Source organism: Cataglyphis hispanica, chromosome 13, assembly GCF_021464435.1.
Source record: "Cataglyphis hispanica isolate Lineage 1 chromosome 13, ULB_Chis1_1.0, whole genome shotgun sequence".
Taxonomy (NCBI): domain Eukaryota; kingdom Metazoa; phylum Arthropoda; class Insecta; order Hymenoptera; family Formicidae; genus Cataglyphis; species Cataglyphis hispanica.
In genome coordinates, this window is record NC_065966.1 from 4528822 (window position 1) to 4544411 (window position 15590).

The 15590-nt window shown below is 35.4% G+C and overlaps 1 protein-coding gene across 1 annotated transcript; it reads left to right on the top strand.

The window, feature by feature from the left end:
• The first annotated feature begins 920 nt into the window (after positions 1-920).
• On the top strand, positions 921-1960 carry LOC126854075 (basic helix-loop-helix neural transcription factor TAP). Its single transcript, XM_050600477.1, has 2 exons — positions 921-1109; positions 1394-1960. The coding sequence occupies exons 1-2, from the start codon at positions 924-926 to the stop codon at positions 1931-1933; spliced, it is 726 nt and encodes a 241-aa protein (XP_050456434.1). The 5' UTR covers positions 921-923; the 3' UTR covers positions 1934-1960.
• Positions 1961-15590: the final 13630 nt, after the last annotated feature.

A 15590-nucleotide genomic window follows, 5' to 3' on the forward strand; every position in this document is an offset into this window, starting at 1 on the left:
TCTCTTAGAAATTTAATAAGAAAAAGGAATTTCAAACTCAAGACTTTTTATTAACAAAATTTTTATTATAAAACTTCGATTCTTCTTAGATATTGCACATATAATTTTTCGACGCAATTGCAGTAAAAACGTATTCAAGAATTGATTGTAAATTTGGGGGCTGCTTGTACACGATAATCCGAAAGCGGTGTAATCGTCCTAAAAACCTCTAATCTTCTAACAAGGCAGCTACATCGCCATGGCACGCGTCTAATGCATACACGAAGAGGAGCGGGGAGAGCGCTAGAGGTACCCCTCTATGATGATTATGGGGTGAACCTACTCGGTGCCCCATAGAGCCTTACGGTGGCCCTGGGCTCGCGTGGAGGGGGCGAAATACCCCCGGGACGGTATATATGTTCTAAGAGCCCCTTGCCACATGCACAGTACCAAATTGTACCCCGCCTAGTCCGTTCGTCGGTGAATTCTTATTTTCTCGTTTCCCGTTTCGATCAATCGCTCTCGTGATACGAACTTTTATTAATCGTATAAAGTTTCTTCTTGTCATTTAAAAAAGTGCAGTTCTTCTACTTTGTGTTGTGTGCCATTTCGGGAACTTTATTTTGTCTCCGAATTGTTTAAAGGTACGTTCAAGATATTTGACGAAATTTAGAGTCTAAAGTTATTGAATTATGGTATGTTAAAGTCTATTCTTTTTGCATAATTTTTTGGATAAAATTTAATAAAAGAATGTAAAAATATGTTTGTCAATATTGTAGTAAAGTAAAGTAATTTTATTTAATAATCGTAAAACAGAAGGAGATTCTATTGGTCTTTTTAATATATGTATATAATCATATAATAACAGAACTTTGATTCGTATAAAAGAATTAGAATTAAATGTACTTGATCGTTTCGCGTTGCAGCAAGCTAAAGTCGGGGCTATGTCGTCGGAGTACTCCTTCTGTAGCGAGGGAGGTTTCGACGAACTCTCGAGCTCCTCCGATTCCGGTTTTGACGTGAGTTTCGAATCACCGAAACATGAAGTACCAACCGACACTCTCTTTCCTCCGACTAAAGAAGAGAAGCGCAAAAAAACGCGAAACACTCGTTGCAAAAGTCCCACGCAGGTATATATATTCATGAGTTTATTATAAATTATAATTTATTTTTATCTCAACACAATTTCTCCAAAATTTTCTTGCGCGATATAAAAATTTTAATGTCTGAGAGATTCTTAAAAAATTGAGAAAATCAAGATATCTTTCAATTTTGTTTCTATACGATCTTTATGTTATTACTTACTTTTCTAAAGCCTTTATTTTATTTATCTATTTTCTTAAAATATTTATCTATTTTCTTAATTGACCTCTTCTTTGAAACTAATTAAATCCCGTTTTCGTTTCGTGAACAGGTGCTGAGACTGAAGAGAAACCGGCGGATAAAGGCGAACGACCGCGAACGTCACAGGATGCACACTTTAAATGACGCTTTGGAACGCCTGAGAATGGCCCTGCCGACGTTTCCCGAAGACACGAAATTGACAAAGATAGAAACGCTCCGTTTCGCGCACAATTACATCTGGGCGCTGTCGCAAACCCTTGGCAATTCCGAGGGTGGCGAGATCACGGTCAACGTCGGCAACGTCACCGTCAGCATCAGCGAGAACGGCAACATGATCACCTCGTCGACCGGAAGCTGCGCGGTGGCAGCCCAGAAGAGACTCGGGCCCCAGCATACCACGGGCTTCCCGTACTCGCCTCAGGAGCGATTTGTCGCACCGGAATGGCAGGAGTACGACTGCTACAGCGATCAGAGCGTAAGTCCGCCGATGCAGTACCAGCCCTGTTACGATCAGAGGATGTACCAGGTTCATCGTCCTCAGCATCAGCTGCCACTGCCGCCGCCTCATCATCACATGCCTCATCACAATAATATGTATCAGTGTCTTTAGATATGTCGACGGAGTGTACACAACGTTTAATTTGATAGCTCAGACAGCCGATTTCTTCAACGTTGCTTTATCTTTATTCATGAATCAGTTTAGCTTTTTCATCTACGTCGTAATCAGTGTTACAATATTTAAAAAAATAAAAAGACAGATATTTCTTGAATAACTTTACTGAAGAATTAGAGATTAAAGAAAAAAATTGAATATCATTGCATCTGAAGAATGGCTAAAGAGTGTTTTTTTTTTTTTTTCCAAAGAACTAACGTGAATGTAAAAAGAAAAGACAGTGCTATGATTATATCGTTATCTACTTTATAAGAGAGTATTTTATTCGAGAAATATATCTCGTGCATCGCGTTTACGATGCTTACAGTGGTTGGAGTTCTTTTAGTTCTACTTTTAATCTTCAATAAGTGTATTTTTTTGTACATCAATCAAAAAAAAAATGGAAATAATCGAGATGTACAACGCTATCTTGTATAAAGTACATTTTTTTTAATTTTATAAATATGTTAGAAGTAATTTAATCTAATGTTCAGTGCGGAAAGAATATCTGATTTACCATTGAAAATTAATTACATGTAATTAATAATTGATGGACTTTTTTACATTTTTAAGATACCGTACTTATTTGCGTTCCTTTTATTCTAGTCATCAATATTTTTAGCTGATCTCGAACGCTCGATCTCATTTTTTGTTTAACGCATCTTAAATTAAACTTAAGTTAACTAGCAATATATATATAACGTCCGCCAGTGCTCTTATCGTAATACGGAATTGCCGATGGGAAGAAAATATATTGTACATAATTATCAATAAAAGCATATTTTGCCTATCTAGCCGTCTTTTATTATATAACTTTTATTTTATACATATTTATACAATATATGTTACTTATATTATAATACATTTTTAATGATTGATATTTTAATATTATATTATGAATTTTATCAAAAACACATCCAAGAGTTAGATTAGAAGCCATATTTTATTGGCTATATTCTTCCAACGAAATGCTTTGATCCACTTTACAGGAATGGAATGGACGAGCACGTGCCAGGACACGCGTCCTGCATTGAGGCCACCTCAGGACACGCGTCCTGCACTGAAGCCACCTCAGGACAGATGTATCACAAATCGTGCCTGAAGTTACATCTACCCATATAATCCGAGGGATTACATATAAAACATGACTGCTAAACGACCAATCGACGTAAGTGTTAAATAATCAATTTTCCAGTCGTCCTCAAATCGTTCTTTATTCTCTCGTCAAAAATTTCTTATGCAAATTTTAGATTTCAATTATGGTATAACGTCAATTATCATGTGTTTTACTACGAAGATTATAAATGCATAATGATTAATGAATTATATACGCAAATATCGCGACAAAAATTAAAGATTAGCGACAGCCATGAAATCTTAAAGGCAATATGAAGTTTTTTAAGCAAATCTGCATAATAATAATTTGATACATAAATATTAATAATAAAAATTAATAATAATTAATAAAACATTTTTTTACCATTATATTTTAATATATAAAAATAAATAATTCAGAATTAAACTCGCGTTGACGTAAACTTTTCTCAAATATCTACGCGATGAGAAAATTTATTCATAACAATTTTCCGTGAAAAACTCACTCGAGGAACAATCGCTTGTTATTATGCAAAAGCATTTTGACAAAGAATATGATTTGCATAACGAGAGCAAGTGGATACCCCCTCGTTATAACATCAGGGCCAAGTGTTAGCAAAATAAATAGGAAAGTTCGATCGCTCGATCAAACGGAGAGTGAGCGAGAGAGGATCTGTCAAAACAGCAGTTCGGAGCGTCCAAAATGGAAGGATAATATTTTTCTGTCTGGTCCTCGAGGAAATTTTACTCCACTTCCGAGATACATTCTCTTCACCCGTTCGCGATAATATTGATCCACGGTTATATAATTATTGCGAAAATAATATTCAATTAAAAATATATCACATATTAAATTTATTTTATTTGATTTTTATTGTCTATTTTTGCTCCTCCATTTTAATATAATAACTCTTTATAATTTGAATTTACTTATTAAGGTAAATCCGAGATGTGATTACAATGAGATAATTTTAATCATTCTTTTAGTTAAAGAATATTTTATTAAAAAATTAAATATTGTTTATCTTGTGCCAATTTTATTTTAGAAATTAATATTTTTAGAAATAAATTCGCAAATTTAGATGATTTAACAAATCGTTAATTCAGACGCATCGATCCATCAAGACTACTGTGTGAACAATAATTTCCTATACAAGATCTATTTGCAAACAGCGTGCAAGCTGCGACGAATCCGTTAGTACGCTCGATCGTTTCCCCAAATCTCGCCAATAATAGTAATGCCTCAATGGCGCCATTATGCGGACGATATATCAATGTGTGCACAGCGCGCGACAGACGGCCAGCATCTATAAAGGTGTTGGATTTTGGGGGATTCAATCAGTTTTTGCTAAGGGCTTACACCCCGTAACTACGTCCACGTAGTAAAAAAAAAAGATAATAACGCGTAAACGGACGCAACAAAGTTCTATCACTCGTTTTTATCGCAGAATGTTTTCAATAGCGTTCAGAAATTTTATCTATGCATTTCTTTGAAATTAATTTTTTTCTTTAAAGCCTGAATGAAACGCATTTCTCTCTCTTTCCATATTTCTTATCTTTTCCACTATTTTATCGATAATGATCATAACATTTTAGTCAATTATCCGATTATTAAAAAGAATGTTTGATTTCTAATTGCAAAGCAATGTAATATTGATTATTTACTTCGCGTTCCGTGGAAAAGATATTTTTCCCTTTTAAAAAATATGACAATCTATAGAAACGGGGTTCATAAATAAAGCGCTTAATGACTTCTCATTATTTCTTGAACGTACAATTTTTTTTGCGCATCACAGACAGTGATTTTGCTTCGATCGACCTCTCGTCGGGTCGTTTCCGTCGAGTGCGCATATCGATCGCCGCAGTCGGCCCTCATTGTACCGGCGCGCTGGTCTGTACGGTGACATACTGGTGGCTGACAGAGAGACGGTAATTCCCCCCGTAGAGAGAGGGACCGACACGGCCACGAGGGGAACGGCGGGATCGGGGGCACGGTCATCAGGAGGGTGAGACGGTCTTTCCTAATTCAGGAAAACTCGTGAAATTACCTTGACCGATCGTTGAGCACTTAATCGAAGATTAATGGCCGTGGCCTTGGCAGACCAGAATTCTTCGAGCGCGACTTGTTCTCTTGCTGGAAGTCTAATTCGCTTCACGAATCAGTAATCACGTTATCCTTGATTAACAAATTTCATGTCGCCGTCGTAGACGATAAGCGCGATCATTCAAAAATATAGAGACAGTCTTAATATTTTGCAAAGAATAAAGTAATATGTTTAATTTTTTTATTTTTTTTTAATCAATAAATTAATAAATTATTTAATTAGTAATATTAAAGTTTTATTATATCAATTAAATTGAAATTTATTCGTAAAACACGTCTAGATGTATGCTAACGGAAAATTCGGTAAGCATCATGTTTCTCTCTATCTCCGCATCTGTTTAGATGCAGGGTAGACGGCTTTTCATTGCAAGTTGGCATTTGCAGGCCTTTGTGGTAAACCACGAACAATACGGTTACGCTACCGCGTCCAACCAACCCCGATACACCATAGAACTCGCCACGATTTCTCTATTCGCGATGACTCGTCCACGCTAAAATATGGAAAGCCTTATTTGAGTTGCGGCCGATCGGTGTTTTCCTCTCCTCCCCTCAGTGCCGAGATTCATGAAATTAATTAGAATGGACCGCGGATTAATGCGCACACCCTCGCATGATACCTCGCCGGATAAATCTGCAGAAGAATGAGACGTGCACAAATTATATTGTGCATTTATGCATTGATGTTATTAAGATTATAGATAATACTATTAATATTTCTACTTAAGTAGAAAAATTAATAGCGATTAAAAGACTTATGAATTATTTATTAATTACATGAATTTAGAGTAAATTTTATTATACTTCTAAAGAGAATATTTGCTTGGATTAAATAAAAATAAAAATAAAAATAAAAATAAAAATAAAATAAAAATAAAAATAAAATAAAAATAAAAATAAAAATAAAAACAAAAATAAAACTAAAATATAATAAAGCTCTCCGAATTTTGAAATTTGAATATATTTATAATTCAAAATATAATTTTATATTTGCATAATAAACGAGCATGGAGAATAACTCACAATTCAGCAGCCGTTATGTCGCGATCCTATAATTATTGGTGTCGCGAAAATTGACGGTTTCGTAAAACCGTCTAGTTGATGACAGAGACTTGACGAGAATTGCCACGTACGTACACGTAGACAGCAAACGTATTCATGTACGTATACGCATACGTACCCCGTAGTTTGACTCCAGCGCTCTGGACGCATAGGGGGACAGATGTCTACGGGGGGCAGGTGTACCCCAGTGGTGCGCGTGCCAACCAACCCCCCGCCGCGCCACCCATTCAAGACTATAATTTACTTGAAGAATGCCCGACCCAGCCAGGCATTCATCCCGGAGTGACGTGGGTTTGCTGCTTTAGATTTAACGGCAATGCTCTCGATCGCGAGGAATCGATCGCAGATCGCAAGTCCGATTACCACCCATAAACCTCGACATTATAACATATATCGGCGACGAATCGTATCTGTCACAATGATGACATTGATTTCTGTGGGCGTTCAACGAATTAGTGTGAATAGTTTTCAAAATTTTAAACAAAAAATCTTAATATATAATAAAGACAAACTCAAGTTTATCTAAATCAATACAATATCTACTCAATAAGTATACAAATTTTTTTCATTACGTAAATCTATTTTTTTCTCAACTAAAATAAGCGAAAAAGAATAGACAGTTGCTAAAATAAAAAATATCGCGATAAAATTAAATCTCGAATTATTTGGCTGTTTACAGTATTGCTCGGATTTAATGCGAGCGATGCATTTTCGTAATGGCATCAACCGCCTTGACACTTACGTCCCGCACTTTAATCACATGTAAAACCGGGATTAAGTCCGCGTGCCAAAGCCCCATCGTACAAATCATTGATTTGCCTCCGTTGTGAGACGCGCACGATGCACCGAGTGCGTATTTTATTAGACTGGTAGGGCCGAGATTATGCAGGATTACACACGCGCTGAAAGTATGTTTGATCTCTCGTCTCGTATCTGCCTCAGTTTTATTCGAGTCGAAGGGGTTTGAAAAAAGACAGTCCATTTAAACCCTACTAAAATAGGGCTTAGTAGACTCATTGAAGCAAACGTATATTTGCTCTGTTTGCGCTTGACTTAATCATTATATGTTCCATTATTAATTTGAAATGTCAATATTAATCAAATAATTGCGCACAATTGAAAATAGCAATAAATAATTAATGCTTATCTGACGTTTATATTTTTATTTTAATTCAAATTTTTCAAAGTAATATAACATACATACATGTGATATAAATTTATATATTTTTTTTATAATTATCAAATCTATTTTTAATATATTATCTTATTATATTAATTGTAAATGTTTAAATAAACATTATATATATTTTATATAAATCGATCCCATCATTTCTGTAGCGGTTACCTAAGCGTTATGTCTGATCTGGAGTTCGCCTTCCAAAAATTTACCTGTACAAATAATGGATATAGAGTTTCCTTTTGGCCGGAATTATTGAATCACTGAACAAGCAATTTTTCGTAACTGTTTAAATCGTCTGTTAAAAGTAATTTAATATAGTAAGAAAGCTCTTTGTTTTGAAATCATTAACTACCGTTACAAAATTAGTAATTTAATATCATACGCTCTTTCACGAAAGAAATTCAATGGGAAGAAGCTATTTTCACGAAAGTGTCTTCACGAACAATCTTCTTTCACGGAAACGTTGCTTTTTTGAATAGAGCAATCATTAAGTATCGACGGTCAGTTGAGCATAAAATCTGACCGACATAATGAAATGACGTATAAAAAAATAGTCTTAATACTCCAACATATATAAAGCTATATAAATACTTTTAAAAAAATTGTCAGGATAGAAAAATTTTAATAAAAAATTCGATATACTTTATTCTTTATTTTTAGACAGATAATTAATATAATACTGATTATTTTATATTTATTGAATTATGTATTAATGTCTCTTGTCAAGCTTAATCAAATGACGCATGACAAGTCGTTGTCAACTTTTTCCGAAGTTGAAGTCTGACGGAAGCGTATTGCGTGCGCGGATTCTTTTATAAATATTCAATGTTATTCCTACACTTTACACGGCTGCCGGTCCCGTAAGCAGTCAAGTGGTGCCCCGTGCGGATCTCCCTCCGTCGCGCCGGGTACTCCGAAATCCCGAATTCAGGCACTACCCCTGCGGACCCCTCTCGTCATCCCCCTTCAGTCACTCGCTGGCAGCTCATTAAACACCCACAGCGCCCCTGGTCGCCCTACGTTCTGATTTAACTATTGTTTAGCGCGCGTGTGTGTGCGTCGTCATCGCCCACACGAAGTGGCGTATACGGGGTGCTTAAAAAATTAATAACACAAGAAAAGAATATTTTTCGTCGGCGAAGAGATCTTTATGATACGCGTTTCGCGAATCCGCGCGATGGAAAGAACGAGGAGATTCAAGAAAACTTGTAGATGCAGGAAAATATCAAGTAAAAACGTTAGTAATAGAGGATCTCTATGAGAGCGTAAGATCGTTTGTTAAAAATAAGAATACGCACATCTGGAAGGGAAGATCTGTGAAAAGTCTCTATAGATCCAAGGATCTGTGAGTTGAAGATCTCGTTTGGCTAAACAAAATTTTTCAGAGCTTTCCTCTCGTCGATCGCGCTTCCGGGTTACACCCGGTGAATTTTCGAGCACCCTGTATACGGCAACGCTAATGTGTGAGCGATCAGCAACACCGTCACAACTAGCGCGCGTTCACCATCACCAGCAAAGGGATCGAACGAGCCATCTGTCCTTATTTTGGTGTCGTACGTACGAATGGCAGTGGTTCTTATACTTTGATGCACTTCGCGCACTTCATGCGATGAGTTATGCAGGCGGGATGAGAAGGCGAAATTTCGTTCTCCGCGTGGGCGATCTTCGAGGGAACTCCTAACGAGGTCGACAGCGATCAGTTAAATTTGTCGGTGCGAACATTTTCGATTTAATTGCGCGATTTTATTTGAAAACTATCACTCAGGCTTGATAACTACGTTAGAAAAAATTCAATTAATATATTGTAATATTGAAAATTTTTTTTTTATTTAGTCCTGAAGAAGTTATTTGAAGATTGTGTATTTTTTTTTTTTTTAATGTAACGTATACAATATATGTTCGAGATTCCCGGCACGAGGCTTTTAATCATCACTTATTAATTATAAATCATATATAAATTATAAAAATTAAAAAATTAAAAATATATATAAATTTAATTATTGTCCACTTTAAATTCATCTTATCACGGATATTGAGCACCGCCGGAAACGTAGAAGTGACGTGTCCTTCTCTCGGTATACACCGGCTCGAGCTTTGATTGCGATCGTTCAACCCCAGCAACGTACCTCACCCCTTCTCGCTCTAGTCAACGCGCGTCACCCAGTACATTATTATTTCATAACAATCACACCGTGCACCGGAACTGTCTGTTACGAGCAAGCGGCGAGTTAAAAGCGATCATAATATGGCCGATAACGAAAATCTAGTTGTACGCTATTAATTTTTGCGTGATGATGGATTGTCGTTTCGCTATTAATATTTTATCATAACTTTATTATCACTATTATATCTCTTTAGTTATTTTCAGGATTTTTAAATTTATAGATAGCAATGTAAAAATGTTGCTAATTTTTTCTTTAATATTTAATAATGAAACTTGATGACGAGTTATAAAAAAAACGTATAGTACTCCAAGGGAAAGCCTTACGAGCATTTTAACTTTTTAATTATTTCCATTGAAGTACGTGTAACAGGAGAAGATGGACAATCGTCCACCGGTTTGTCCGGTTGTCCATTCGTCTATTGAATCATCTGTCAAAGAGTTTAAATTTCATCCGCGTTCGTCCAACGGACGAGCAAGAAGTTAATTACATCGTCCATCTCGACTGAAGGATCCACAAAAAAGCTTTTACTCGCTTGCACGATTCTGTTCACTGCCATCATTTCTATCTCTATAGACTCTCTCTAATGCAAGATACAAATCTTATATAATTAGTACACATTAAAAAAAAATAATAATATTACATCAATTAAAAACTAGATAATCAATATTAAATGATTATAACAATTGGTCTTTTAAAATATAAACATGTTTTTTAAAAATGTATATATTAATATATTTATAACTTGTCAAAAAAAAAAGTAAGCTTCTTTGTGTAAATATTTAGAAAGCAAAAGCTATTTGCGGGGATAAATGCATTTTTTATCGAGAACTTTCTTAAGTAAAGAGAGAGAATAGATTTTAGAAGATTACGTTCTTCCATCTGCGCTTTAACATAGTTATTCCTACATCAAAAAAATTACACACCTTATGAATATATCTCTTCTTTCACGCGAAAGGGCTTTCTCACGCGTACCGAACGTCCTCATGAAACGGGCGCTCCTGACCACCGTCTTTCGGGGCCACCCCGAAACCCCGGTGAAGCGTGCGCTCTATTTCACGGTCCTTTCGTAAGAAGCCGACCGAGACGCGGTCCTTTGAAATCCACCACTTCGCGGCGAAGATCTGAGGCGAGCCACCGAGAAAGGATTTTCGCGCTCTTGAGTCTTCAATTTCTCCCCTTTTCGACGAAAGAGATCCTTGGACGGGCGCGATGTACACTCTCGATTTACCCAACTTTTGGAAATATCGATTCAGCTGGGTCCTTTTGATCCTTGGAACGTAGCCGATCCGCCAGATCGAGCATGAGAAGAGGAGGACCTAGAGGGTGGATTTTTCCTAATTTTTCTTTCCGGTCGTGCGCCCCTCGTGGGAATATATTAGATATCGATAGCGTATCCGGATAACCGTAAATTATCAAAGAAAAATATGAAGAAAGGAAAATATAGATATAGAAAGTTCCCGTTATGTCATCGTGCGATCTAAAAGGATTAAGCAAAAAAAATTGAAATGGATATACCTGCCACTTTGCTTAAGGAATCCGTTTACTTAGGAGGATTACTTAGGAGGATTTCTAAATCGATTTAAAAAAAGCTTCGATATTTATTGTGAAATATTGAGTCATTCATCATTAAATTTATTAGATTCATTAAAGAAAGGAAAAGAAAAAACGAAATATAATATTAAAATAAAAAATTTTGAACTACAGGAAAACACATCTGCAAGTAGTTTCATCGAATTAAAATCGTCAAACTTTATACATAATTTCGCACTTTCACACATAAAAGATATTATCTATCAAGAAAAAGCAATCTGTTTTATAGAAACTCTTGTAAAAAAGAAATGTACGTTTCCCTATTAGATCGTCTTCCGACATATGTGTTCATTCCGGAAGCGACTGACGAGAAACAAATCGGTATTACGGTCGACATTTCATTTTTTTTATCGCGCCTCGCTTCCGGAATATGAAAAAAAGCTTGCGTGGGACAACTGCGCTTGCAGTAGGCAGACGGATTTGCCACACCAAGGACTAAGTTATGTATTTTCCACGGCGGTTCGAAACGAGGGGGAAGAGCAGCGCAGGAAAATCGAAGTCGCGACGACCATGGCGAATCGATTAGAATGTGGTGTACGGGGGTGCTCGCCACCTTTGTGAACCACCGAACGTGTAATTTCAAGGTAATTAAGCCATTTAACGAGATTTTCATCCCGCTTGCCTATTCGGCTCTGGAAAAACTAGGTCATTTTTATTACTAGACATATATCTTTATGATTCCACAGTTATTTTGGAGAAATGTCAAGATTTAAAGTTACTTTAGAATTTAGAAAGTGATAGCAAACAATAAAAAAATATGATATTATATATATATATATATATATATATATATATATATATATATATAATATCATCTTTTATTTATCATATTTTATTAATTTATATATTTTTAGCACACACATCTACCTCAATCATTTTTTATTTTTTTTAATCTATATAATTAAGAGATACTATTGTCTTAAAAAAAAAAAAAAATAAATATATATATATATATATATATACAATATCTTTATAATTTTTATTTTTATAAAATTAAGAAAAGATAAAAAATATGGACACTATTTTTAAATCAAATTTAATATATGTGATATAATATTAAAATTGTTCACGACTCGTATCAGTTATCAATATTTGTATATCATTATATTATAAAGAATATTCTTCTAATGATAAAAATCTGACGCAATAATTTGACAAACCACACGCACACTGTCCTGTGGTAATCCTTTCCGGCCAATTGGCTGGAATCATGCCACACTTTACCTACGCGCTGCGAACTATCGCACGCGACACGTGTCAGCCACGTGCGCGGCACCGGAGTCGTTACGACGTATCCTTATGCGTATATTTGTCTACAAAGTGCGTGTCAAGCCTACCAAGAATTGCTCGCAGATAACGGGTGTCTCGATAAAAAAATGGGACAGCGATAAAATAATAATCCGCTCATCTGTTGTAAAGTGTCACGTGGCGACATGAGTGGCTTAAAAAAAGAACGATCAAAAAAGAAATAAAGAATAGCATTTCAATGAAATATTGTATTATTATTATTATATAAAGAACAGGTGTTATTTTAGCACTTAGATCGTCGAACAATGATCCATATGTTGATGAAAGGATACCAAAAAATACTTTTTATTTAAAAGAGATGTGTATAAAACTATATCTCTCAATTTATAAAACTAAATAATTATTTATTATAATTATTATATATTATTATTATAATTATAAACATAAGAATAAATAACTTTTTTTAAATAAAAATGATAATTATTAAAAAATGCAATGTTAAATTAAAAGATTAAACATATTTGAAATTATTTGTTTTAATTTGATTAGAAATACAGATCTACGAGGTGATGAGAATATTCGAATAAACGATGGGCACAATTAATCGTCGCTTCTTCACGCCTTTCTCGTTTTTTCCCACCGTTATCATCCACGTGTCGGGTCATCGCGTCCGCCATCGATCTTCTCTCTTTAAACGGATATCTTGGATTTAACCCGAACGACAGCCGACGGTCACGTGCGACTCGTTCTGTATGTGAATGAAGACTACGAGGAGGAGTGAACGAACGCCTTCGCCACGTGTCGGTATCACCGATCCCGAATCTGACAGCGATCAGGCGCGACACGTGCCAAACGAGCAGCGTGTAAAAGTGATCATAATTGAGATATCATAATCAAACGAGAGATTCCCGGCTAATCTCGGCGGTTTCGCACCGTGGTTGCGCGCACGTGCGCCGCCACGTGTTGCCCGTTCGCCTGGCAAATTCGTTATTTGTGACACTTTGCGCGTCGATTAGAGGAATTAGCATGGGAATAATCGAAATAAGATGCAACGCGCATTTAAACAGAATATCTTTAAGGATAATTAATTACTTGCAGATTTAATTTAATATTACTTTAACGCTTGCGTTAAAAAAATATATCTTCTTCTAGAAAGGATTTTAGACACTTAAAATAATAAGAAAGAGAGTAAAGGAATATGAATTAAAATTTCCAAAATTAATAGATAGATGATTTAAAAAAGCCCTAAGACTTAAAAAAAAAAATAAAGTACAATAGAATGAATTGAACGAATTGTATAGAATAGTATCATGGCAGCAATAGCCGCAGGATATTGGACCAGTCTGTCACATCGTAAATGTTTGAAGCACGTGATGCGCCCGTAGCAGTTTGCAGAAGAGTTCAATTAAAGCGCGCGCGATCTATTGAAGCAAATTTACACAGTCATTTAGGCGAGTACAACAACAAATACGTGTATGAAAAGAAATTGGAGAGAAAATTTTTGCTTCAAGTCTCTGCAAACATTCGCAATTAATTAAATTACAAAAATTAAAAATTAAACAAAAATATGTATGTTCGATAAAAGATAAAATATACAATAAAAATTATCTACAATTATTTTGATTAATTTTAATAAAAACATTTGAGTGTCATGTAAAATTGGGAAAAGTAATAGAGAGAGAGAGAGAGAGAGAGAGAGAGAGTTTGAATTAATAATTGTGTTATTTAATATGTAGAAGCATTATTGGATCGACTTAAATAGATCTCAATGATTTCGCGTAAGCAGAAGCTAAATGAAACGAGGAACAAAAAGCATTACAATATATAAAGAATACACAAAAAACGATTCTAGGTGATACGGGGACGTAACATCATTGTCGTTAGCCGTAACTATGAGGCTTCAATCGTTTTGTGCTTAGTCTTCTCACAAAAGCTCCCCTTGGCCCCCATGCGGATGATCATAGGCACCCGCACTTAAATCTGATTCAGATAACGACTCTCTTTTCTCTCTCTCTCTCTCTCTCTCTCTCTCTCTCTTTTCGTACGAATACAAATGAACTCATGGTATTCAATCGATGATGAAACACATAAAACGTCCGGCGACTCTTCAAAGAGAAAAGCCGATCGAATCTACATCGCTCGATATCATGAGATATAAAAAAAATTAAAACAAAAATTACACCCTAAAAGAGAGAATCTCTACAATTGTAATAAATTACGCGCGTTTTTTCCTTTTTTTTATAAATATAGAAAATAATTAATATTACAATACTGTAATAAAATTAATTCTATATTATTTTCTATTTATCCGTAAAGATAAAAAATTCGGGGGATCCGGTTGCGTCCGAAAAAATGCGGGTTAAGAGTTAGAGGTCGGCAAATTCGATTTCCGTTAGCGGATGTGAAAGGCGCCCACCGGCGATGCGTGTTTCAAAGGGGATGAGACAAAGTGATCACATTAGAATCTACTGCGGATCTCGTCGAGGTCGAGATGTACCTTCGATCAGATACCTTCCGTGGCCGCCAGGTGAGCCAATTCGAGCGAGTAACGCCTTTTGACGTTAACGCCAGCCACCTCTCCTGCGCGCCACGCACCGTAAACGCACAATGGCCAGCAGATCGTAATCTCCCGTCTTGGTTCCCGGTTTTACCATCGACCATTACCAACATGTTTGTATTCGTGTACTATCACCCCATTGTTTCATTTATATTTGCCGGAGCGTCGTTAGAAAAGATACGCGGCCATCTTTCATATTAACGGATTCGCGTTGCCAGCTTTAATTTCTCTGATTTATCGAGATTCATCGATAATTGAACGATAAATATCGAGAGAAAATTATTTGCATATTTTATTAATATTTTTTATAATTTTATTATATTTTATATTAATATTTTATTAATATTTTATATAATTACATACATAAGCATGATATTATATAGCAATATACATCGTTTTTTATAATTATATTTATTTTAACTCTTTATCTCTTAATATTTTAAATTTTTATAGAAGCAAAAAAGAGATAAGTTTTCAGCCTTTTAGCCCTTCATAAAGTAATTTGTTCGACATTTTCTTTTGCTTTAATGAGTTACGAGAAGACTATCGTTGAGTTTTCGACGTGTCATTGATTACAATAAAAATAGGATTTACCAACTCATCGCATCGCAAAATCC